This window comes from Plasmodium fragile (assembly GCF_000956335.1).
Source record: "Plasmodium fragile strain nilgiri unplaced genomic scaffold supercont1.68, whole genome shotgun sequence".
Lineage (NCBI taxonomy): Eukaryota > Apicomplexa > Aconoidasida > Haemosporida > Plasmodiidae > Plasmodium > Plasmodium fragile.
This window is the reverse complement of record NW_012192648.1, coordinates 50382-76913: the sequence shown is the minus strand read 5'-3', so window position 1 is coordinate 76913 and position 26532 is coordinate 50382. Positions and strand designations below refer to the sequence as shown.

General features: G+C 39.7%; 8 protein-coding genes across 8 annotated transcripts; 4 read left to right on the top strand and 4 right to left on the bottom strand.

Annotated features, from left to right (window-relative positions):
* Window positions 1–784: 784 nt before the first annotated feature.
* On the top strand, window positions 785–1768 carry AK88_04593 (uncharacterized protein; the record flags this gene model as incomplete). Its single annotated transcript, XM_012482203.1, has 1 exon — window positions 785–1768. The coding sequence occupies one exon, from the start codon at window positions 785–787 to the stop codon at window positions 1766–1768; it is 984 nt and encodes a 327-aa protein (XP_012337626.1).
* Window positions 1769–4790: 3022 nt separating this feature from the next.
* Window positions 4791–6695, top strand: AK88_04592 (uncharacterized protein; the record flags this gene model as incomplete). The annotated part of the gene is made up of 1 exon (XM_012482202.1): window positions 4791–6695. One exon carries the CDS (start codon window positions 4791–4793, stop codon window positions 6693–6695), a length of 1905 nt encoding a protein of 634 aa, XP_012337625.1.
* An 892-nt stretch (window positions 6696–7587) lies between these two features.
* On the bottom strand, window positions 7588–7869 carry AK88_04591 (uncharacterized protein; the record flags this gene model as incomplete). Its single annotated transcript, XM_012482201.1, has 1 exon — window positions 7588–7869. One exon carries the CDS (start codon window positions 7867–7869, stop codon window positions 7588–7590), a length of 282 nt encoding a protein of 93 aa, XP_012337624.1.
* A 2362-nt stretch (window positions 7870–10231) lies between these two features.
* AK88_04590 (uncharacterized protein) lies at window positions 10232–11273 on the top strand (the record flags this gene model as incomplete). Its single annotated transcript, XM_012482200.1, has 2 exons — window positions 10232–11027; window positions 11206–11273. The coding sequence occupies 2 exons, from the start codon at window positions 10232–10234 to the stop codon at window positions 11271–11273; spliced, it is 864 nt and encodes a 287-aa protein (XP_012337623.1).
* A 1028-nt stretch (window positions 11274–12301) lies between these two features.
* AK88_04589 (uncharacterized protein) lies at window positions 12302–16870 on the bottom strand (the record flags this gene model as incomplete). Its single annotated transcript, XM_012482199.1, has 1 exon — window positions 12302–16870. The coding sequence occupies one exon, from the start codon at window positions 16868–16870 to the stop codon at window positions 12302–12304; it is 4569 nt and encodes a 1522-aa protein (XP_012337622.1).
* Window positions 16871–18621: 1751 nt separating this feature from the next.
* On the top strand, window positions 18622–21223 carry AK88_04588 (uncharacterized protein; the record flags this gene model as incomplete). Its single annotated transcript, XM_012482198.1, has 9 exons — window positions 18622–18722; window positions 18917–19128; window positions 19311–19440; window positions 19546–19658; window positions 19828–19994; window positions 20117–20244; window positions 20405–20557; window positions 20740–20922; window positions 21133–21223. The coding sequence occupies 9 exons, from the start codon at window positions 18622–18624 to the stop codon at window positions 21221–21223; spliced, it is 1278 nt and encodes a 425-aa protein (XP_012337621.1).
* A 46-nt stretch (window positions 21224–21269) lies between these two features.
* On the bottom strand, window positions 21270–22331 carry AK88_04587 (uncharacterized protein; the record flags this gene model as incomplete). Its single annotated transcript, XM_012482197.1, has 1 exon — window positions 21270–22331. The coding sequence occupies one exon, from the start codon at window positions 22329–22331 to the stop codon at window positions 21270–21272; it is 1062 nt and encodes a 353-aa protein (XP_012337620.1).
* Window positions 22332–23590: 1259 nt separating this feature from the next.
* On the bottom strand, window positions 23591–25050 carry AK88_04586 (beta-ketoacyl-acyl-carrier-protein synthase II; the record flags this gene model as incomplete). The annotated part of the gene is made up of 2 exons (XM_012482196.1): window positions 23591–24847; window positions 24955–25050. The coding sequence occupies 2 exons, from the start codon at window positions 25048–25050 to the stop codon at window positions 23591–23593; spliced, it is 1353 nt and encodes a 450-aa protein (XP_012337619.1).
* Between the last annotated feature and the right edge of the window lie 1482 nt (window positions 25051–26532).

Genomic DNA, 26532 nt, shown 5'->3' with positions numbered 1-26532 from the left:
TTTTTTTTTTTTTCTCTCGCGTTCCAGCGGGAAATCGCATTTTTACCTGACTCTTCATAAAAAGGAACAATGATCTAAACGATTTGTGGTCCATTTGGTTAGCAGCTACATTGTGCACGCGTCTGTACGTATGGAGAAATGCTGCATGGAGATAATTGCGCAGCAGCGTTGTGTACATATGCGCTGAGTGCACTTCTGGATGCAAGGGGTTGTAGAAATGGGCATGCTTTGAAGAACAACAAAATATATACAAATGTAACTCTACGCGTTCCCATATGCGCACCTGCACATGGAAAAGTGGGGCGTCCCGCGCTTGGACATGAATGAGTGACAGAACCCTCTATAAATGTTCACCCATTTCCTGCCACAAAATGAACACAGTAAGGGCAAATATTGTTGCTGTAGACGAAGGCAACTACACTGCTGCGTCATCCCCACGCCATGTGCATAGCCAGAACGCACACTATGTTGTGTATACACGGCAAACATAGACCACATGAGGGGGCCATATTTTCGTCAGCATAAAAAGTCACACATGTGTAGGCGCGTGGCCACACACATGTATTAGCGTTTCAATATTTATGCATCCATATCGTGTGCATATATCTGTGTACATGTCGAAAGTGCCCCGCACTTTCATCTATCAATCGAAGCAACACCTCGTAGGGTACGATATCAACCTTGCGGCACATCGAAGTAGGATGCGTTAATTTGCCCGTAGGAGGGAGGTATAAATTTTCGCATGAGAACGCGCTCGTGCACCTGCCACAGTGAGGCTACCCAAATGAGGTTTGGCCAATTGAAATTCCTAACAGCCGGGGGCGCCAGGCTCTCGCGGCCGTATGTCAGCTTCTTTACTCGGCGAACATACCACCCCTATGTGCGGGAAGGCCGCTACATCAATAGGACCGTGGACCAACTGATGCAGATCAATGAACTCCGTGCAACTGTAATTCCTAAAAATTTCATCACACATGACATCCCAAACGGGAACCAAATCAGGTACAATATTTTACGTGAAGATGGACAACCCACACATAGCAGCAACATAGGGATACCGGAAGAAGCTACCAAAAGAAGTGTCCCCTTTTTCCTCAACGACAAATTATTTTACAAGCACATTGTCCTTAAATTAATGAATAGAGAAAGAAAAATGAAAACCATTTCGATTGATTTCTTTTACCACTTAAACAAATTTCATATAAACCATATAAATAATCATTTTGGACAGAGCCGCTTAATATTTACCAAGACCTCTAAAATATTTTTCGCTGTGGTGGCTAGTTTTTCCGTCCTCTTAACGTTCTTCCTAGTAGCCTCCTCAAATTATCTGGAATATAATATAATTTTGAAGTACCACATAAAATTCCATTCTTTGCTGTTTTCTTTTTTCTCCGCTTACTATTTGGGTTTACAAGTAGGTAGTTACTATTTGGTCAACAATCTTCACTACGTGTATACCTGCCTCTTTTTGCTAGCCTCACTTATTTCCATGGGCATGGCTGATTATGACATATGGGTCTCCTACTATTTTTTAAGCTTAAATTATTTGGCCTTTATAATTATTAATTACTGTAATGTGCGTTTGGGCATGTTCCCTAGTTGCTTATTTCAGAATGTCAATCGCATTTTTCTCTTTTCCCTTTTGTCAAACTACCTGGCTGTTAACAAGGGGAAATATATCGAACACAATATACAGCGCTTGCGCGATGAAGAACTTGACGCGCGGCGCTTCAAGCTGTTCAAGGTACTCCCGTATTTTTTGTGACATGCACAGGCGTGTAGTCTGCGCGCGCAGTTGGGCACCCGACGTTCGTCTTTTTTTATGTTAGGCCTTTTTACGCTAGTGTAATTCTGCGCACGCTATACTTCTCCATATGTACGCTCATCAACATTGAGTTATTGTGTTTTTATATTTCCAGTCTTCCTGAGACAGCAAAATGCAAACTGTGCATCACAACCTCTCCCCCGTTTCACATTTTACAAGTCCCGTTTATGGGTTGACTCACATGTGCCCCATTATCATGGAGTGCTCTGTTAGTCCTTAGCCAAATGGCAACATTAAGCAAGATCGAATCACACATACAATATATTTTTTTTTATCGCATCGCAAGTTGTCGTTTCCTGCTGCGGGGCTTCTCACGTCGGCATTGATAACTGCGCATGCGTTGCATGCCAATACAAACATAGTACAATGACACCATTTTAAACAGCACGACCACAAGAACACCTAATTATCATTTGAACCCATTGAACGCTGTCATTTTGTACCATCTAAAAATGGGCAGAAACGGAATTGTACCAATTATTCTTTTGTCGAAAAAACGGAAATGTTCATTTGCTATAATTTGAGGTCAAACATGCTGATCGTGCACCAAAGAACACATGCTCCTCGTTTTTGCAAAGCGCTCTGGAACGCCCCATGTACATACTGCGTATGCGTTAGGCATTCGTTACGGTATACTGCACCGATGCATCACGCATACCATCTTGCATACCCCGCGCGCATGTACTTTTTTTCCACCAAAAACAAGTCGTAGAGGTAAATCACCTACCGGTGCTTAGAAGCGAAGTGACCAGTAAACGGGGGAACACGTACCCGTTATACTCACAAAAATGCTTGCGCATACTCATAATTACAGATGCTACGGACCATGCATATGCTCACACATAACGCATGTGATTCTTTTCCCGATCGGGCGTAAGCTGACGCACCAAACTGAAAGGGGAACAAGCGCAACGGTGAAGTTTGCGTAGAGTGCTTATCCAAGGGAAAACAAAGCGAAGGCGATAAAGTTCACCCAAACGAGTACAGTAAATACGGCAAATAGGGAACCTGTTGCAGATGCAAATTTTTCTGTACCATTGAGTCCCCACTGATAAGTAGAAAGGACGCAGGCCTGTATTTTAACGTCCTCCCTATACATTTCCCCGTTTTTTGCGTCCACGACAGTGCAAACGCTGTTTAAGTGTACTTGCCTACTTGTACATGGAACCTGTATTAATATATGTACATATTTGCCTGCATGCATTACGAAGCACGATAAGCAGTTTGGAGGGAAAGAGTATGGTCCCCCATACATCGCCATGTACACCACTACGTAATATTTTATGTGGAACTTTTAATCAAGTGCAGCTGTTTATTTGGGTCCCACATGAAGTAATGCATGTAACAAGTGTCAAAACATATATACTGAAATATATTTTACTTTCACCAACCCTAAGAAAGGACACATAGTTTAACCCAGTTAGCCGAAAATATAAGGCATAAGGTTATGTATGGACACAACGACGCGAGGGAAATATTGTTGCCAGGGCGAGTCAAAACACATCCATGTTCATTTTCCTCCCCCGGACAATGCAGTTTCATGAGTGTTATCGGTAGCTGTAACCCATCCGTTTAGGCGCCCCTCCTCTGAACAGCATAGAATACCTTACCTTTGCGGTACATCCGTATGCGCAGTTTATAAATACACGCAACGATTACCTTTGGTGCTGGAGAATTTTCTCGTCCACCTTGCGCCTAAGCCTGCGTTATACATCCCACACACACGCAAAGATAAACATTTTTTTTTGTGTTCATGATTTACGTTATGCGTTTTTTATACGCACGGGCACATACATGTCGTCCGCGTACATTCCCCAAGTACACCTAAACGTACGACACACGATGTGTCTGCATGTACATACGCTATTAAGTCATATGCTCAGACATACTGCCCGCACGTACGTGTAAGAGGCACAGTTTGCAAAAGGCAAAATTGTGTGGCTTTTTACATTTTTCCCCCCATGCGAGTATACACCCTTTGTAATGTGTCTCTTCATATGTACACATATGTGGACATGTACACGTATATATATATGCATCCACGCACCTATGCGCGGTTTTGTACACGCACGTGCGCTTTTTTTTGGAGGGCACCAGCATAAGGAACCGCTGTTGCCATGTCGGCCGGTGCGCTTTCCAACGAAGCATTGCACGTGTGCCCATGGCTGCTTTTGATGTTTTCCCCTTCGCGCATTTTATTTGTCGCTCATTTTGTATTTATTTATTTTATTCTTTATTTAATTTTTTTATTTCATCCTTCAAGTGCTCGCCGTTAACAAGGGCTTCTTCGTAACCTGCGTAATTAAACACCACGTCTGTTTATTGTATGCGCACATGCATGTAGCTAAGCGCGTTGGCGAGCTTGCCTGCGCGTGCGCATATTATGCAGTGTGCCGCATGCATGTACGTAACCTTTTGTGCGTGATGTACCAATCATTTTAGCTATCACACCATCTAACCATTTGAACGCGCGGCTGCTTCCCTGTCCACCCCGGAAAAGTCGCCCCCTGTTTTATGTTACATTTATCTGCCCATTTGTACTATGCATGTGGCTCAGTAAGTTCAAACAGGCTCATCTTCATTTGAACCCTTCTGTACGAGTTCGTTCGAGTGTTTGCCTTTGTTTTTAAGTTTATATGTGTTCTACTTTGTGGACCGGTTGCAGACACTTTTTATTTGCCCACATCCACACTTTAGTTATCTTCAAATTTCTGTAAGCACTGTGTAGAGCTTTTTTTTTTTTTTCCCCCCTTTTTTTGGATACACGTTTGATTTTTAATGTAGTGCTTATGCCTGTCCCCCTGGGTTCACACCCCTTTTTTTTAAGTATTTTTTTCTGGTCCGCCCTTTTTTTGCGTCCCACCCTGACGTGGACGCAGAGTTGTGCATATAGATCGCTGAGATATATCGCTAACATATATAGCTTATGCCGCATAGATAGACTGCCTGTAAAGCCGCCCCAATGCATACCGTCTACGAAAGCGAAAACTTGCTGGAGTGCAGCAACTTCATCCTGCGAAGCAAAGAATCGATTGAGGATTTTTTGCAGCTAAGTGACATAAAAGAAGAAAATGAAGACACCTACCTGAATTACAACATAGAATGTGCGCTGAGTAAAAGTCTGGAGGAGGATGGCGGAGGAAGAGGAGTGGGTAGGAAAGACACCTCCTTCCGAAGTAGGAGAGAAACATTAAATAACGAATCGGCCATAGAAGGAGAATTAAACAAAAAGTACAAGTACGGAGTGTCAGATCCAATTTCTCTTAGTTACCCGACGGAGCAAGATTTCAAAAAAGCAAATGATGTGGTGGAATTGTTGAAAAGTTACAATTTATACGAAACGGAACATGCTTTAAAGAAGAGGGAAAGGGTACTAGGAATGATTAATAAATTATTTCACGAATTTGTTGTGGACATATCGATAAGTCAAGGGATAAATGAAGAAGATGCAAAACATATACACGGGAATCTGTACACATTTGGCTCCTACAGATTAGGAGTTATAACCCCTAACAGTGATATTGATTGTATTTTTTTAGCACCTCAAAATATAACTAGGGAAATATTTTTTAATGAATTCTACTTAAAATTACAGCAGGATAAAAATGTACGAAAGTTGCAGGCTCTTCCCGAGACCTACACTCCCATAATTCAATTCATGTATGATGATGTGGACATTGACTTGCTTTTAGCAACCTTGCCATATAGAACACTAAAGGATTGTTATTACACGCTAGACAATGATTATATTTTAAAAAATTTAGACGAAGTCACGGTAAGGTCTCTTAACGGTATAAGAGTTGCCGACTTGATATTAGCCTCTGTGCCTCACAAGGACCACTTTAGAAACACCCTCCGGTACATAAAACTATGGGCAAAAAGCAGAGGAATTTACAGCAACATTTTAGGATTTCTTGGAGGAATTTCATGGGCATTACTGACAGCCAAAATTTGCCAACTTTATCCTAATTATAATGTTAGCCAATTGATATGTAAATTTTTTAGGGTATATTCTATATGGAATTGGAAGTACCCTGTCCTTATACAAAATATAAACAAGTACAATCATGTAGATGGATTGAGAAATTTTTCTGTATGGGATCCCGAGAAGAATATTAAAGATAAGTTACACGTTATGCCGATTATAACTCCTGCCTTCCCGTGTATGAACTCAACTCACAATGTTACTTACTGTACGAGGAGCATCCTCATAGATGAATTTAAGAGGGCGCACTACATCATCAACTATATGGAAATGAATCCAGGTGCGAATGTCACCTTTGTTATGAATCAGGCAAACGGGGTTGTCACTCCCGTCAGCGCACCAAGCACTAGCAGCAGTAGTAGTAGCAGCAGCATATGGAGCAACATACTCCAGCCACTTGACTTGTTCGACACGTACAAACACTTTCTGCATATCCAGATAATGGCCATCAACGAGGCTATATACAATTCCTGGAAAGGATGGATTGAAAGTAAAATCAGGCTGCTATTCAAAAAATTGGAAACCATTAACGAACTCAAAATAAGACCCCATCCCAAATTCTACGTTTATAAGAAGGACAAGTTTCAATACTGCTCCTCCTTCTTCATAGCACTTGTGTTTTTTTTAAAACATGTTTACGACAATACATTCAATTTGTCCTACGCCATCCGAGATTTTATCTACATAGTTCTTAATTGGCCACAAAAAAGCAAGTACCCCAATTCGTACAAAATTAATATAAGTTACCAGAAGAAGTCGCAAGTTTTGGAGTTCCTGGCCAGCGTCGCGTCCGGCGTAGACGGCCAGCAGGGGAAGGAACCGGGTACAGACGACAAGCCCGCAGACGAGAATGGGTCGCCTGCAGAGGACGCAGAAGTGTAGCGGTGAAGTGGTAAGCGATGTGTAGGAACATCTGACGTGAGTCACTGCTTATGTGGCAACTTCGCTGATGCACCGCAACGTCACAATGGAGACGGAGTCCTCCATTCTTTTTTATTTTTTAATTTGTTATTTCCTTTTTTTCTCAAGCCCAAAACTATGGGCACAAATCGGCATGTGCACAACTACGGAGGTGCAGTTAACCGGGGTAAATCGCCGTGCCATGCACGCACATGTGTGTGGCTGCTGATGGTCAACTTGGAAGTTCAGATATTGCCGCCTTTTTGCAGTAGCGCATAGGGGGCCATTTGTTTACCCCTGCTGTAGTAGTAGTTAGTGTGTCATTCGTGTGTTTATTAATTCTACCCCGTCAGCTTCCCACATCAAATTTATGCATCGAATGAGCCTAGCATGAACACACGAATAACGCGTGAATTTTTAAATTTTTCCATGTATATGCTTATGCAGTTTCTTTTTTTTTTTTTTTTTTTTTTGCGCACAGGCGTATATTCAAACCTCGCTGACCATTTTAGCCTCTAAAACGGTTAATCTAGTGTCAGTAAAAGTTGGTAAAATGGTTGAGGGACATGCTGCATTTTGCATTTATACCAAAAAAAAAAGTGCAAACTTGGACAACTGCGCCATGCAGGTGATGGCACTGCTTGGCAAGAATAATATGCACATGCTGTACAAGGTTGTAAAAAAAACAAACGCAAAACGCAAATCCACCAAAATAGATGAAACGATTATTGAGCAGTGTGCTCTAACCTCATCGGGAGGAAAACACATCCCTTGCACAGCTCTTCTTACCATGTGCCGTATTTACGGGGGGTAACGATCAACGGCAGGCTGCCTGTCAGCCTACTTTGCTCATCCACCTCTGCCGCGACTGTCACTACTTCGCCTGGTTGCCCTCGTTCGAAAGCTTGTAGTGGTTAAAGTAGGACTGGCGCAGAGCCTCGGGGCTCTTTTGCAGAAGTGGGTACATATACTCCGTCTGTAGGAGTAGGTTGGGAACGAACTCATACTTTTCCATTATATGGTATAGGGAACAGTTTGTAAATTTTTTCAGTCTCTCTTCCTTTTTCTCCGGTAGCAATGGCATGGACTTCTTGTTGCTCAGTCTTTTAAACCACTTGCACATGTTTCCGTAGTCCTTTATGCTTATCTTCCCCATTTTTATTTTCGGTTTTCTTTTCTTGCGTGACCTGTCAGATGGTAAATAGCCCTTCCTCGTGTACGCTGCTCCTTGATAGGGAACCTATGGGCCTATGCGAGTATGTGCGTACGCATTTATATGTTTGAGGATGTTCCTTTGAATAGGCGCTTTTACGTTGAGCTCTTCCAGGTGAGTTCTCAACTTATAACGTGATCAGAGGGTTGTTTTGGTGTGCAACAGGAAGCTTCCTAATTTGGCTTAACAAAAAAAAAAAAAAACAAAAATTGGCAATTTTGGCAGAATTGACACAAATAGTATGCTTATGGTTACTTTCTAACGCATAAGTAGAAACGCCAAATGTACCTATTTTCAAATATGCAAACACGTGAAGTATTTTTTTTGTTTTTTTTTTTTGTTTTTTCCTTTCCTTCCAAGGGGTGCGCGGGCATAAGTATCCCGTGGCGTACAGCGGGGCGCGTCCGTATGTGCATCTTTTGCATACTCGGCCAAGCCGCACAGAAGTATCACATATAACGGACTGAGACAAAAAGAACTGCACAAATCAATGCCTCCGATGATGAACTGCTCAGGGTAACATAAAGGGGGCAATTGTCAGTAACGGTTTAAGTTCATCAATAGGAAGGACAAAAGAAACAAAAAAAAAAAGGAAAAGAGTGATATGTTTCAGCCTGTACACCTCAACCAACATAAAGTTGATGTTACATAGCAAAATTGCGCATTTCCCATTCTGCCTTGATCTCAACAGTACAGATTCTAATTAATGGGTACCACATTGATTAGTACACATCTGACAAACAAACAAAAGGTTTCCTTTTATTGAATTATGTGTACATAAGTACATGCTGCTCATTTTAACAAAATTTTTAATCATAATCCTTATTGAGACAGTGGAGGTCACTCAAATGATCAAGGAACAATGCTAGCATAGCGTAACCCACGTCTTTCTTAACATCCTAAAACTGGGGCACTGAGCCCAACTTTTGTTCCTTTCTAGCAGATACGAAGTAACGCCTTTGTGAAATGCAACTTGTTTCATTTCGCCCACACCGGTATATATTTTTTCCTGTCCTATGCATATGCTTCCTTTTTTTTGTTAATTTTTTATCAACGCACAATTTCGTATCAACTGTGCACTCTTCCGTTATTTATTTCGTTTCTTTCGGGTTGGTGCTATGTTTACGTCTATTGCTATATTTTTCTGTGTGTTGATATTTTTAACATTTCGTAGAAAAATGAAGCTATAACTGTAAACTCACTTTTTGGTAATGTTTAAGTTTCCAGCAGCAGGGGTTGAGACTTGCCCTTGTGTTTCCCACCACCCAATGTTGTGCGATGGTGCCCTATTCCCCATGCACGTATTCAGACAAAGATATGACTACCATTTTTCTACTTCGCCTTTGCGCTGTCTCCAGCATTACATAATTTAGTGCTTCCCTTAAACATTTTCATCTGTTCGCACCAGTTTATGTAGACAAAGTTGAAAGGTGGACAAAACATGGAGAACAGAAATGTTATGAACGCTCATACAAAAATGACAATTTTAGCAAAGTTTTCTCAAAATTTATGGAAAAAAAAAAAAAAAATTCTGAACATTCATACCAAACAACAGCGTTATTAATAAAAAAAATTCCTCGCAATAGCGAACAACAGGATAGTAGAACTATGCATATTTAAGCATAAGTGGGTCATTTCGCCCAATATAAAAGAAAGAAATAGGAAAGAAAGACATGTTGCACACATTCGCCTTGTCTCTACTCAGGGGAAGCGTTTGAATATTTAAATTGATATACAGCTCTTGTCAATTTGTTAAAATTTTTTTCACTTCTTAGTCATGGGGACGGTCGTCGAGGGGGGAGTTGTAAAAAAAAAAAAAAAAAAAAAAAAAAAAAAAACTTTTGGACGCACTCAAAGCGCTTCATCATTTGCTGGCAACGCTCCCCAGAACAAGTCTCAAAAAATTATAATCCTCATTGCTCTCATAAGGCATGCTCGAATTGAATCATCTGCTGTTCCAAAAGTGTCAAACTCTGCAGAATGCTTACCATGAGGAGAACATTTTTTTCTCTTTTTTGTTTTCATTTTGCCTTTTCCTTTCTTTGCCCTCATTTGTTCCCTTCTTTTTGAGTAATTCTCCGCATAATCCATGAGTGCATATTTATTTCCAGTGAGACGGAAAAAGACAATTTCAAGGGATAATTAATTCGATCAAAATAAGAGAAATACTGATTCACCGTACACGTATGGATAAAAAAAAAAATATATATCTTCATGTGCAAGCTTCTCAGAATACGCCTTTTGCTGAATGTCTGAAAGAACATCACTTGTGAATTAATTTCGAAAACACATTTTACACGAACAAATGGGTAAATTTAATAGCAGTAGAGATTATCTTCCGCATGGGGAAAATAACTCGAAATGTGCCGTAGGGCAGAAAACGAATGATGATCAAACGTTGGTGTTAAATGAGCCATTGATAAGGTCAACACTTTCAAGTAACAGAATAAAAAAAACACCATGGTCCAAGTCCCATTTCGAAGACAACCACAGTATGAGTGAAGAACAAACCCCATTTCGAAGCAGTGAAAAGCACACACGGCTGCGATGTGCAAGTTATCTGCACGATAAGGTGCACGTTACAGACGGAGCTGGTCTCTCAAGTAAAAACACAAGTATGACAAATAGCATAGCTTCGGCGGATTCTTATAAAGCAGATGATTCGTGCGAAAAATTTTTTCAAATAAGTAGAGAAGCAAAACAGGAACTATCCGAACATGTAAATAAATTATTAAACCATGCGAATGAGTCGGATCGGTTCGAGACCCCAACGAAAAATAATATCGAAGCAGACCAACGCTGCGATCAGATTAGCAAAAAAAGGAACAACCCCAAATGGTCAAAAAAAAAAAGCAAAAAGAAGAAAACAGCCACATATGATCAAGATGATGTGTATGAGAATTTCACAAAATTGAAAACATTATACGATGGGGCAAGTGAAGCCACTTCATATTTTATGACGAACGTATTAAATAAAAAGATAAACATGGAAAAGAATATCGTGAGGTATGATGATGTGTTGTCTAAACATAGTGAGACCTTCTTTAAAAGATTTGAGCTTTTCGAGCAAGAGGAAGAGTCCATGGATGAGGCAGAAACAGGTTGGCCACCTACGGAGGGTTAAAGATGGTCTCCATAATGGGAGAAACAAAACTCCCAAATTGATACCCTTCATAATTATTTGTTTAGACATTTCGTGTGTAATTTCCATGCTTACATATCCTACACGAATCTCCGTCTGCACATGTGTTTCCCTTCTTTTCCTCTCTCTTCTCGCAGGGATCGGTCTCGTGGATAACATATGTGAGTACTTCACCTACGTGATGTTCTTAACGTTGACCACGTGACGAGTTCGGCGGTAAGTGCATCCAACGGCTGGAAGGAGTGTACGTCAACGGGGGCTTAAACGAACCAACGGTCTGTCATTTTAGCGTTTAAAGATCGCCCCGTGGAAGTACCTGCCCCCCTGTGTCATTCAAACTTGTTTCGCATGATATGCTTCCTTTTTTTTATACAGTTAATATTTGTCACTAACAAGGTTCTTCCCCCCCTAAAGGAGTACATCCAGGGGTGAAATTAAAGTGATTCATACTTCTATTTACAGTGTTTCTATGCACTTAACTTTTTTTTCCAAATTTTTACTTTGTTTTTGCGTGCATTGTGTGTACCCATTTTGTACCATTTGGCATCTCAGTTCGCGCTATGACTCCACCCATGTGGGGGCCTTCATTCTTGCGCGTGTTTCACCTGTTGCCCCATTTTTATGAAAAAGGCCTAACCTGCTGCATAAATGCGCCTTAACATATCCATTTTTTGCAAGCTAATCTGCCTCTTGTATTACTTTACGGGATCAGAATTTTGTAGTAACACGTCCAATTCTGCATCTCCATAGAACTGTAGAATGGGAACCATGATAATTATAGCCTAAGTAGTCACGACGCCATTACGATTAACACGTGTGCAGGCAGGTGACGGAGCTGAACACTCTTTTGGTATACAAAACTTCAGGTTGACATAAAAATAAAAGTTCTTAAATGCTTTAAAAAGTGTTCTTAATTAAAATGGGCGGATTCGTAATAACTATGGCGAGTCCCCAAGGTTGCGTCGAAAATGGTGTTTTTTTTTTTTTTTTTTTTTTTATTAATTTGAGAGATACAAGATGGTTAATTAAAAATGGAACAAGGTCAATCACGCATGTGCACAAAAAAAAAACTGTCTACGTATTTGCCGCGGTTGCGGGACGCAGGAGGTTATTCAAAGGGTGGACATGGAAGGGTGGCAAACATGGGACATCGGCTACGAGGTTGATTAATACGTCAAGCACCGCGCTGATTAGCATTGTTGCCCCTCTTCTTCACCGCTGCAGTTGGACGCATCACAAGTATGACTTGATAATGAGCATCTTGCCGTTAAACAAATTGTACAAATTCAAAACATGCTGCTTGCATGAGGCGGCGATTTCGCCAGCTAACTCGAGTTCGAACTTTTCCAAAACCTCAGATGCTTTCACAGGCTTGTAATTGTCTAGCACATCAGAAAGAGAAAGCAAGTTTTTATTCACGTCGCACAATAATGCAACCTTCTTCATGAGGTAACTTTTGATAAGCATGTTATTCTCACTGCAAACATTCTTCCTACCATGATTGTAAATGGACTGAATTATTAAGGTCAAGACGGTAATGTTGTGCACAAGATAGTTGTACTGCTTGAACAAACAGGACATGTTTATAATCTGGTACGTGTCATCGTTTTCTAAAATTTGCTTGAAGACATTTAATTCGTTGGAAATATTGAGGTAAATTATGTTGTCCAAGAATTGTAGCTTGTTGGTGAATTCCTGCACGTTACTATCTCCAGCAAGGATTCTTATGTACATATTTAAATTTAGTAATAGACTTTTATAATGCAGGGCGGCGGTTTTGCTATACATGTCATTGTGGTACGCGGCCTGTATAATTTCATACCTTTTGAAAACATCTTGTCCATATTTCTTTTTGAAGACGGGATCTATTGGGATGTAATTTTTACCCGTTGTCTTTTTATCATTACGCATAGCACATTCGACTGATGGGGTAATTTGGTTGGGAATTGCCCCCTTATTATTCTTCACATGGTCGTTTTCTCTCTTCAGATGGGACATGTCTGCCTCTGCGGTGAAGTCATCTAATTCCTTTTGCATATAAAGAATGTCCGCATTGGTTATTCCCTCTGTTAATTGATAATAGGAGACAATATAGGTTAGATAGAGGAAGGCACATTTGGCCTTACTAATCATTTTCATCTTCTTAGCTTCATCCGTGATGGTGAAGTAATAAAAGGATTTATGAAACAAATACATGACTGTATTTAGAATAACTGCATTTAGATAGAGCGTTTGGATGGGGTAGTTGAACAGCTCGGTTAGGCAAATGTTGAAAGGCGAAGAGAGGGAATTCTGATTAAATTGGAAAGTGGGTTTGTTCGATTTGAAGATATACTTATTGTGGTAGTTGTAATTATCCTTATCGAAGCTTACATAAATGTTGTTGCTTATGAAGAAGTTAATTTCATGGTCGCTGATGCTGTAGCTCGCATGCTCTTTGATTTTGTCAAAAGGCACTTCATTGATACTCTGCGCACATTCCTGTGAAACGCTTTTATCACTATGGTGAAGGACATCCCCCATGTTTTTACAACCAAGTATATTTTCATGGCTAGTTATATAAACGCTACCCTTTAAATTGTAAAAGTTGGACAGCAATATCATTGGGTACACCGTCTTTATGTCTTTAAGTAGATTAACACTATTCGCTTCGGTTGTGTTTAAAATTTTAATGTCCTTGAGGAATTGAAACTCTTCCAGCGGGTTCAAAGTCTCGTACAGAATGTGATTGTAAAAAAAGCTGTCATATGATTTGTACAGGGTGAACCGGAAAGAGGGCACGTTATATTTTATTAGAATGGTTTGGTTGTCTATCGTGAGGAAGTTAAACTTGTCTAACATCAACTTGGAGTAGTTGCTCTTAAAGTCCTGCTCCTCCTGCAGTATGTCTTCATTTAATCGTTTTAGCATATTCAAGAATTCGTTACTAATGGGTAGGTTGCTCATGGAGGCGTTGCTATGACCATCATTGTTAGGAACTCCCTTCGTGCTGCTGGCGTTGGTGGCCTCCTTCTTAGCACCTGCTGTTTCTCCTTTTACCGACTTCTTCGTTCCACTTGGTTTATCACTTCTGATCTTTCCATTGGAAATTTCCTTCATGGGGGGAAACTTCGTGCAGTACTCATTATGAATCGCGTAGTCCTTTTGCACACTTCCAAACATGTTGAAGTGGAAACCACCCCTCGCTGCCTCCAGCTGCTTCTTATAAATGTATAACAACTTAATAAAATAAAAAATGATATTCGAGGAATTCAAAAAATATGCATTTACAATTTCGTTCACCTTAAACACAGAATTATTTTGAAAGCACTTGGAGATTGAGCTCTTCAGATTTCCCTGCTGTACATTGTAATAGTTCAAAATATTTTTTAGCAAATTCTCAGCATATTTAAAGTAGGAATAGCCATATGTGTGTATGAACAAAATGGGTGAGTACGTGATTAACTGGATGTTCTTTATGTTGAGCTTATCAATTAGACCTGAAAAATTAGTGAAATTTCCGATCACGTTGTTGAGGTAAATCATCAGGACAAGAACATTTATGTAGTCGTTGTTTAGAATGGGTTTCACTTTCTTCTCTTCATTCTCCTTCTCCGTCATGCGGATGCGATAATTGTATGAGTACTTTAGAACACTAAGGGCGGCAATGTAATACCCCCTGTTGGTTAACTGGATGTCCCTGTCCTTATTCTCTGCACCATTGATGTCAAAAATGGTGGTGCTCCTATTTTGGACATTCGGGATGTGGTACGCTTCTGGGTTGATTTCTTTCCCTGTACTTCCTCCATTCGTCGCATTGGAACCTTGTTGACCCTCCACTACTGCACACTGGTAGGATCCAATGGGGCCTAGAAACTCATCGACGCTTTTGCATCCTCCGAGGTTCAACCCGTCACATTTGCTGTTCACCAAATTGTGCATGTGCGTCACAGCTTCGTCAAAGCTGCTCTTCTGCTCAGGCTGACAGAGGTTGTACTTGTCTAGGTATAAAGCCATTTCGACCAACAGCACAACGAAGTTATCATCGCGAAGTCTTAAATCCATATTATTGGTCACTTGAATAAACATTGAAAAAACTCGATTAAAGGATTCGTGCACATCCTTTTTGTACAACACATAAAGGAGTTTTTCAAAGTTGTAAATCTGCTTGTAGAACAATAAAATATTCTTTTGTATTTCTTTGTTCAATTCGTTTTGAGGGAAGTTTCCCATGGATAAGGTCTTCATTTCGGTGCTAATTGCTACGTACAGTTTTTTCAAAATGATTTTTGCGAACACGATGAGGATAGCTATCATGTCGTCTTTTAGAAGACTAAGGTGATTTTTAATTGAGTAAAACATATTATAATTTCTGCTTTCTTTTAGTATAAAGGAGAGTAGCATGTACAAGTACACCTTTACATCGTGCTGCTTGTATATCTTGAGAACGTCCTTTTTGTAATCCTCTGTTAGGTTCTCCAATTTTTTCATTATGCCTTCGAAGGGGGTGCGGAAGTCCTGTTTAGCCTTTCGTTTGCTTACCCCTTCGTGATGACTACTTCCTGCATCACTATTGTCACTTCCGACATCGTTCGGGCCACTGTCCCCATCTGCACAACTACCTTCCATCTCGTTTTGTCCACTTCCCACCTGGTTCCTCGTGCTGATACTCATCTGGTCTATAGAAAGAACAAAATTCATCACCTCTTTGTAGTAGCTGTGGGAACCCCCAGACCCATGTCCCCCCTCCTTTTCTATGCAATTCCAAAAGGTACAAATATTCTCGGGGAATGCCTTAACTTTCTGAACACACATGTGTATGAAACATTTTTGAAAAAATTCCAAGTACATCAAATCGTTTTTGTACAGATTAAAAATATTCTCAACCTTCATATCTGGGTTATGTTTGCTTAGCAAATAAATGATGAGGTCAATGTAGAGGATGTAGTAGTCGCTGTTTTCTGGGAGCTCCTTTATTAGTCCTTTTAAAATGTCAATACAATTCTCTAGCTTGTTGAAAATAAATTGTATGTACAATTTGTACACCTGGTACTGTAATGGGTTGAGAAAAAAATTATTGCTCTTGGCGTATTCCAATATCTTCATGCACTCTTCATAATTTCTCAATTTTATGTTAATAAAAAAAAACACTAAAAAAAAAGAAAAATTCTCTGTGACTTTATTGTTACTGTAACATTTATAATTTTTTAAAAAGCTGAGTGCCAAGTTGTAGACTAGTGCGTTGTTGTTCGAGTTGTTCATGTAGATGAGGTAGCTATTGTACAGGAGATACTTTGAATCATTTGTCTGCTTATACAATTTTAAGGACAAATTACTTCCTTTTTTGAAAAAACTCGTATTTAGGCAATAATCCAAAAGGTTCCTTATAATCATCTCCACGTCCACTTTTTCTTTTTGCGCAACTCTCAAATTGTTATTGTTCACCAATGTACTGAGGCTGTTGCTGCTGGCACTGCCAACGTTACCGATGCTTCCATTGATGATGCTCAGGCCCTTCTTACCCGATTCTGCCTTCTTTATTTTCTCCTCATACAAATGGATTAACTTTCCACCCTCATTCAAATTTGTGTATATGGTTCTTAATATATAAAACACATTTTCATCGGAGTCATCTACTTCTAGTGTTTCCAAAATCTGTTTACACTCGTCTATCTCGTTCACGTGTGAATGGAGAAGACATTTCAACAGAAGGTACAGTTTCTCGTTCTTCTTTGACTTCAGCCCAGCTGCTATTACCTTTTCGCATTTCTTGAACGACTTCTCGTCGATCAGGTTCAGCACCTCCAATATCTTCGAATTCATCTTGCAAAGAATGGGGGTTACACGCGGCACAAATTATTGTTGTAGAAGCTGGAGGATGTGGTGCCACACAATGGACGCTAAGACTTCTCTCCAATGAATAAACTTTAAATTGGATTCAAAAATTATTCAAGTAAACAATTAGGCTGGTGAATCCAAACGCATATAACGGTGCAGGAATGTACAAAATGCATAGGAAACACTTATGTGTGTTAGGTGGCAGCGGTGTGGACGGTTACAAGGTCACATGTAGGAGTCGTTCATTACGTGCGTGAAGAAAAAAAAAAGCTGCAACTGGGTTTATGTTTTTTGTTTTAAAGTATGTATACGCATATATAAATACATTGCGCTAGCAAAGATGTTCAGTTTTGGCTTTTAAATTGATGAGGAGTTACTAGCGTGAGAGAAGCGGGCGCAGGATGATTACATGGTTCGCGTGGCAGAGGGACAAAACTGCGTGCTTGAGAGAACAAGAAAAGGGGCAGGAAGCAAACGGGAAGATGTCACAGGTAACAAGCAACGGGGTGGAGGTAAAAAAAAAAAAAAAAAAAAATCTATACAGATAAACACGGTAAAAATTGTGAAAAAACAAGGTACACAGGTACGCAAAACGCAATGACATAAATAACGCGACAATAAATGTAGAAAAGAAATTAAAATAAAAAAACAATGAATTAGTTAATTATTCAAATTAGTTAATTGATCAACTCCTGAACTCGTCATTTGGTCATTCGGTCACTTGGTCATTTGTTTAAATCGTCAGCTCGCGAATCAAGTGCATAGAAATATGAATGCAAAAAATACTCAAGGAATCATCTGGGTGGGCGTTCAAAATTGGGGGGCGAGCGAATAAACGCAATTGCAAAAAGGTACTTCACACTTCAGAGAGAGAAAAAAAACAAAAAAAAAAAAAAAAAAAAAAAACAAATCAGCACAAGCATAGCGATGGTGTGCGCGGCCTCTACCCTGAGAAAAACAAAAAAACAAAAAAAGAGTTAAAAAGCTTAATCACGTACATGTCGTGCTTTACATACATTTTTGCAAGGGCAAAACGACGAAAAAAAAGTTTTCTCTGATTATAGCAGCTCACTTATATGCACCTATGTTATCTAGAGCAAAAATAATGCAGATGCACCAGGACGAGAAAAAAAAAAAATGGTTGCGACAATGTTGTGGTGGGAATTATACTTAGGAAGGAATGTACAATGCTCACATGTACATATGTACATGTATGTATACACACCGGCTCATTGAGCAACATGCCCGCCGCATAACACAGCACCCTTTAACATTGTTCTACATCATGTGTGCAGGAAAAAGAACAAACAGGCAAAAGAAAGTAGCAAAATGATGCAACCGTTTTTTTGTTTTTTTTTTCTGAATAGATTCAACACCTTAACCCCAATCCACAGTCTCCACAGTCAGGTATTTGCGAAGCCTATGCTGCATACGTGATGTGCGCACTTGGCTTGTGCCCGTTCCACATGTACACCCGCACACCCCCCTCCTGCGTAGAGGTTGGAATGTTTTTTTTTTTTTCGTGTTGCTAATATAAGTCCCCCAAGATGCAATCCATAAAAAGGTTTTCCAGTTAGTGCTAAGCAGCTCCACTGCAATAGTCAATTTTTTTTTTTTTTTTTTTTTGAAATGATATAATATGCGCGCGTAACATACATTTGGAAGGTCCTCACCTGAGCTCATTTTTGACTAAAGGCATAACACACGAATTACGAAAGAAAAAAACAAAAAAAAAAATGGAAGTGAAAAACAAAGCGAGATCATTTCTGGGGGTTATTCTGACTGATCCCTCATTGAAACGGTTCCTCATTTTTATCCTAGTCTCAGGAGTAATATGGTAATGCATATTTTGCATGTCATCTCGCCAAGCACCAACCTATGTGGTGTCGTGTCTTAAAACACACGTGTGTTTATATATGTACACGTAATAACTGTGCACATGTGTACGAGTAACTACCTACAATATATCCCTACACACACATCTCCACCGGTGTTCAATGTGCCATGTTGCTGCCTCCCCTCTATATGCAGGTGTTTACCGCTCTATAAAGTGCTAATCTATGTTCTTCAAGAAAAGCACTCAAACTTGTCTTCAAGAGATGATAAAATTTACGAATACATTACCAACATCTCAGTCATTGTCACTTACTACTATCTTTTGTGCGTCACGAACATTGGTGGTACTTCAAAATCCGTGATGAAAAATGCGCATTTGTTAAGAGGAAAGTGCGTTATTGTGACGGGTACGTGATTACCATTAATTGGATCGTTTTACGATCCCGTAGTCCCTACACCATTTGTTATCGCGTCTGTGTTAGTAAAAGAGAGCATCCCCTTTGCGTGGTGTGCACTTTTTCTTTTTTGATTATTTTGTTGCTGCCCATTGTTTTTTGTTTTTTTTTTTTTTTTTTTTTTTTTTTTGCAGGGGGGTATAAAGGAATCGGGCTAGCTGCCGTAATCGAATTCGTGAAGTTCGGGTGCGAAGTAGTTTTGGCCTGCCGATCGGTAGAACACATGGAATTTGTGAAGACAGACTTGTTGACCAGATATCCCGAGTAAGAAAATGAGCCGTGTGGGGAAAGCAGCATGTGATTAGAGGCACATGAACCGCTTTACGTGAACAGCTGCGCATGCACACCCACCCCTCCGCCCACACGCAGCGCCAAGATCCACTGTGTACAACTTGACTTGGCAAGTTACAAAAGCGTAGAAAGCTGTGCCAATCAGATACTCAGCAAATTCCCCAAAATAGATATACTTGTCAACAACGCGGGTAAAGTTATTATTATCTTTCTTTTTGTTTTTTTTTTTCTTCCGGATCATTTGCGGCTTTCAGCAATTGTGCGGCGCCTTCCCCATGTGGTTGACAGGCACCCATGCCCACTCAGTATCATCACTGTCTTAACATAACCCCCATTAACATCCATTATATATAATCGCAGGAATTGTGAATAGAAAGCTTGAGTACATAAATGGGGTGGAAAGGACCTTCTTCGTTAACTACCTGGGCCACTTCTACTTAACCAAATTACTTCACAAGCGAATCGTAGCATCAGACACGCTGGTTGTAAATCTGAGTAGCATAGCGCATAGTATGTTACAAGAATCGGTATGTACTATATTCTTTTTGACACAATTAGGAATGGAAAAAAAAAAGAATACGTGAGAAAAGTGCCCCCCACCCACGGGAAAAGTACCCACTGCTCGGCACACCCATTCACCGCACTGCAGGATGTAAACTACGATTTTATATGTGACAAAAGCTCCAACAAGAATACCAACTCGAATTTGCTATACCGACGGGAGTATAACTTTTCCAAGCTCTGCATGCTTTACTACACGCAGCAGTTGCAGAGGAGGTAAAAATAGAAAGGGCCTACTGTGCGTTGTGCAATGTCTGTGGTATAGCACGAATGGACAAAGCGCGCCCTCAGATAAGTACACACAAGTACATATATATATATTTATGTATATGTTTCCGTGCGTATCCCCATTTTTCCCACCTCGCTTGCCCCCCAGATTTGAGAACGAACAAACCAAGGCGTGCACCGTGTCCATTAACCCGGGACTGGTGCGCACTGAACTTTTTCGAAACGAAGAATGCTGGTTCAGGGCAATGGCCAAAAATTTAATTTTCTCTAAATCCCCCCTGCAAGGCGCCCAGACCATTCTGTGAGTTTGTGTTGCACGTGGAGAGGACCACGTGCGCGAGCATTTTCTTGTGTTTCCTCGCGATGGGAGCACAGTTATGGGCATATAAGATAGAAGGTGTTCATGCGGCTATATATGCATTCATCTGTGTAAATTTTATTCATTTTTTATTCTTTTCCCCGTTGACCCATCAATGCCCGTAGATATGTGTGCCTTGTAGATAGAGGGATGCTGGCCAAGGGCTCCTACTACTCCGACTGCAAAGTGGACTATGTCAGGAGCTATGCGCGGGATCTAAAGAAGTCCGAGGTAGATGCCCAAATTAAGATCGCAATTTATGCTGATATTTGTTTGCCACGAAAAGCAGTTGATTTGTTAAATCGTCGGTGACGCAAAATGGTTGGAAACATTAAAAACATAAGTGTGATGGTTAGGGGCGGCTGGTGGCCCCTTCAACAAAGACATGTGATCTGACTTGCGAAGGCAGATATTCACCTTTACCCACCTACATTCGCATATGTGCGCGCGCACACTGCCCTTATTTCTTACAATGTGCACACATTGAAATGCCTGCACATCGTGCACACCCCGCGCAGGAACTCTGGAGCTTCTCAGAAAAATTGCTCTCAAATAGGGGAGGATGAAGGGGGCCAAGGAATTAACAAGAAAACTGACCCCATTTATTAAGTCATTTTGTTATACCTGCTGTGGAAATGATCGGGGCTGCTGCTTCTCACTTCACAAAATGTGCAGAGAAATAATTGGTGCAGTAATTGACAATGAAATCGTAATAAAACTGGATGGTCTCCTTGGAGTTTTCCAAAATGCTGTTTTCGTCAACAGTCGCAGTATTCGCATTAAAGAGGATGTAATAATTTTCATGTGGGTCAAATTTGTCAGCATTACTTGCACAGGGCAATTTATCAAATGATGTCTTTTTTGTAAAGTTGCAGAAGGAATGCTTCTCAACTATACTATTGTAAATATTATCATCTGTGCTTTGTGTTCGTAGGAGAAAGTCTTCATACTCCACAAATTTAATTACGTACACAAGTTGGTCATCTACATTTGCTGTTCGCACAAATGGGATGTACTTTATGAGCACTCTTTTGAACAGCCCTTCTGCGGTCTCTCCTTTTTTTTTCTCAACAAACAAATCAAAATTGTTATTTTCCAGTTGGTTTATTATTATTTTTTTGTTTTGTTCGTTTCTATCTAAAATTATGATGTCCGTCGAGGCTTCTCCTCCTTTGTCCTCAGGGTCACATAAAGGACTTCCGCCTGACAAAAGCCGCCCCAACTCCTCATAATTCTGAACACACCTGTACCATTTCTCATCAAAGTCGTAGAAGCAAAATGGGATTAGCAAAAGAGACAGGTGCACATTAATCACATTGCAAATATGGTCATATATAAATGGCGTATACTCATAAATGTAAATATTTATAAAAATCTGCCAACGGTCGTTCTTATATATGCTAAAATTATTCCCTTTGCTTTCAAAAATGTAATCATACAAATTATTTATCACATTGTTTAGGTATAAGTTATTTAGCTCATCGCTATATGATATCTTTATGTTAATCCATTTTTGTTGTTTTGCCGTTTTAACATTGCTATTGTTATTGATGGTATCTTTACTGTGCTCAACAATTTCATCTTCGTCCATATTATTTTCGTCATAGCTGATGGTAAGATTGAGCTGTGAAATTAGTATATTCTTCTCGCACACATAGTATATATTACTCTGTAAGTTGTGCTCTTCCCGCGTTATGTTTAATTTTATTTTTTTCATTTTTTCCTTCACGGTGATTCACGGATGTCGCACGTTGCTCAGGCGGGGTAAGGGAGGGGGACTGAACACGTGCTTCTGCTCAGTGCGCCCCTCACGCCTTTTACTACTTCACGTAACTCTGCTGCGAGACAAACACTCACACAATGGGTGAGTCATACAGTATACCTGGAACCCTCCCCCCCCTCACACAATGTGTGCATCACAAAAATGTGTACTCGTTTTTCTCCAGCCCTGGACATCCACAATTGGGTGTGTCAGCAAACAGGCATGAACGCGTTGCAAAAATGGAAATAACCCTGACTTGCAGCAAAAAAAAAAATATATATATCTTCCCCTTCGAGGTACCACTATATGTATTTTCTTAAGGGATAAACAAACATATGGCTAACTTCACAACAACGTGAAGGTAGAACTTTTCGTTATTCATGACAAAAAGATAGTATAGTAATGCGCCTACAAAAAAACAAAACAAAAGAAACTTTCACTGTTTTGACAATTGTCGGGAACTGCTGTCGCCGGCGCGAGAATTCATCTCTCACTGCAGGGCGGTTAAAATGTTCTTCACTTCGCTGAATGTTCTCCTCAGCGGTTTCTTTTAAAGTTAACAAGGGGACGTCAAAAAACAAAAAAAAAAAAAAAAATTATAAAGAAGAATACGAATCACCCAAATGTTTTGCCTCACAAATACATGGCAACTATCCCGCTACTACGTGGCGGTCTCGTTAGGGTGTGAAGGCCTTGTTTTTTTTTGTTTTCTTTTTTGCGTTGTTTTATATGGCAGTGCCCCCAATCCTACTTATGATGTAAAGTGAAAAATAAAAAAAAACGAACACAAATCCCCAGATATGATTCTCCTGTGCAAATTGTGGTTACATCACAACTGATAGGCAAACTGTGTATTTATAAATGCATTGCCAAAAAAAAAATAATATATATATATATATATAAATAAACGAAGGAGGCATAAGTGCGAGCATTATTTTTAAAAAAAAAATTTACAACAAGTTTGACATTAGTGTTACATTTTACGTGCATACATACGTGCAGTAAATAAGTGTAGGGTGACTAAGATGGCACGTCGCTAATAACCCATGTGGGAAATCCCCTTGGCCATAGGGCATTGGGATAGCTGCCTAGGCAAGTGCCACATGAAGAGGAAAACCCCTCCGCGCTGCATACTGTACTGTGTTAAAAAAAAGAAAAAAGAAAAACACACTTGGTACAGGCATCATATTGTGTAGCTGCATGGACTAGCTACCTCATTTTGTAATTTTCCCAAACAACAGAGCAGTGTTGTGTCCACCAAATCCTAAATTGGTATTTAACGAAATGTCTATATTTTCCTTCGCGTGTAAACTCTTATTTGGTGTATAATTCAAATCGCACTGCTCATCCTTGTTCTCGTAATTAATGGTGGGAGGAACAATATTTGTTTGCATTGCTTTCAAACATACGATGGATTCAATTGCGCCTGCAGCTCCTATGCAATGACCAGTCATACTTTTAGTAGAAGATATATGCAACTTATACGCGTGATCCTTAAACACTGTTTTTAATACCTTTGTTTCAATTTTGTCATTCAAGTTGGTAGAAGTTCCGTGTGCATTCACATACTTAACATCCGATATGTCTATATTTGCATTTTTTATAGCCTTGTTGATAGAATTGCAGAGTCCTCGTCCACTTGGTTCTGGGGATGTAATATGAAATGCATCGCTTTCGGAAGAGTATGCTAAAATTTCTCCATATATTTTAGCATTCCTCCTAAGTGCATGTTCATAAGACTCTAAAATTAAAATTCCAGCCCCTTCTCCCATGACAAAACCGCTTCTCTTCAAGTCAAACGGTCTACACCCTTTTTTAGGGTTGTCATTATATCCCCTACATAATGCCCTTAATGCGTTAAATCCGGCAAAACTTATAGGAGTAATGCTTGCCTCACTTCCTCCACAAATCATCACATCGTATTCTTTATACTTAATATAACGATATGCTTCCCCAATTGTGTTACCAGAGGTTGCACAGGCACTTAACATGCCAAGTGAAATACCTCTTAAATTATGTTCCATGGATACAAACCCTGCTGGTGTATTCGCTATCATTGCTGGAATTAAATAAGGACTTATTCTTTTATGTCCTTTTTCGTAAAATGTTTTCATTTCCTTTTCTAGAAAAAGCAAACCACCGATCCCACTTCCGATGATCGTCCCAACTCTGTTGCAGTCAATTTTTTGTAAGTCAATTTTTGCGTCATCTATGGCTAATCTTGCCCCAGCTACAGCATAGTGTGTACAATCATCGTACCGATTAGCATCTTTTTTGTTTGTGTAATAATCAGAGGGGTTGAAATTTTTTTCATCAATTTCGCTACCTATGCCACATTCCATACCTGTTACGTCAAATTTGGTAATTTTGTCAATCGAGTTATACCCGGAGATGAGATTCTCCCAAAATTGCTCTAGTCCAATTCCAACCCCATTTACGACGCCAAGTCCGGTGCACACGACTCTCGATGTCTGTAGCGGTAGGGGGCGCGCCCGGCGTGCGCAAAAAAATATATATGTATATATATATATATATTATACGTATACATATATATATTTTTTTTTTTTGTGCGCCTTACTTCGCAGTGCTGTTTCAACTGGTTCGCGTTGTAGCTGTTGTACAACTTTACATTTCTCAAAGTGCCTATTTCAGGTCTTTGTGCTGTGTTCTTCATAAATCCATACCTCCTGCTGTACACCTGTTGGCATTTTTATAATTGAAGGAATAATAATGAATGTATTTTGCGAAAAAAAAAAAAAAAAAACGGAGGACAAGAGCTGAAGGATTTGTGCGCAACGGTACAACTGGGTGGTGCCACCATTACGTTAAAAGGAAATATGCACATGTGTATGCATATACACATATGTGCGCATTTGTATGTGAGATCATTTTGGGTAGCAAGTAAGACGTGGTCGTGTGCTATGCCGTGAGTTATTTCGCCCCGTCTGTTGCGCTCAGCAGCGTAACAACTTAACCGCTATGCAACTTTAGCACCTTTACAACCGTGCAAATTATCACACCTGTCACGAGAATGCGTGGAAATGAGACGCAGCGCGGTGGGCACTGTTCTTTAAGTGTAAAACTGTGCACTTGGTTCTGTACATAGCCCCAACATGCAAAACATTTGCGTATGCAGAGATATGTAATAATGCAAGTATGCACTAGCAGAAGAATTGATAATATGCTCTATTGGGTCTACATTTAATTTTTTTTTTTTTCTTTTCTTGTAAAGAGTCAAATGTAGATTAAAGCTAAGCATATGTATACATGCGCAGCGCTGCCATTTTGAAAACGTGTTTACGATTGATTGAGGATTTTTAAATTACTTGTAAAATTATAAAGTGGAAGAGAAGGGCTTTTGTGTAAATTTTCATTTTTCCCGTAAAACGTTGCACAACATGGAACTGTTCTTTGAATGGAGATCTATTCAATTTTGATTATTCTGTTTGATCGGTTGGACTGGTTTGATAGATTTGATAGGTTTATAGTTTAATGGTTCATTTCGCTTAATCGGTTTCCTTTTTCTTCCTTTGCTTAATTCAAAATGCTGGTGTGAAATACACTGGTAATTGTAGTAGAAAAATGTAAACGCGGTTCATATGTAACTTAAACACACACATTACACGTGCCTTCCTGTTGCTTTCTCAATTTGGTTACCTTTTTTTTTTGTTTTTTTTTCCAAAACCTTTGCCGAAAAAAAAAGAAATTTGAAGAAATTTCCATTCCCATTTGTGCCCATACATATGTAAATACGCGTGCGTGAACATTTGTGCAATCGGCTCATTCTGAGCAACGAATACAATTTTTCACTGTTCCTACATTTTTCGCACCCCGCAACATCTCCATGCACTTTGCGCAATTTGCACAAACGTCATTTTACGACGTGCGGCAGGCGCTGCACCAGACGTTGTATTACTTTTTTATGTCCATTCTGCTATATTTTTAGTGGAACAAATATTGCACAGAATTGTTACCATTTTTCGCACGCTGTTAAGCCATTTATCGCTTCTTGTTGTTTTTTCCTTTTTGGTAATCTTTCTTAAAGGAATGTCATTTTTGCCATTTTGAAAAATAAAAAACTGAAGGCGGAAGTGGGGTAATATGATTGGGAAGTGAACAAAAAAAGCCCAAATGAAGAAAAAAAAAAAAAAAAAAA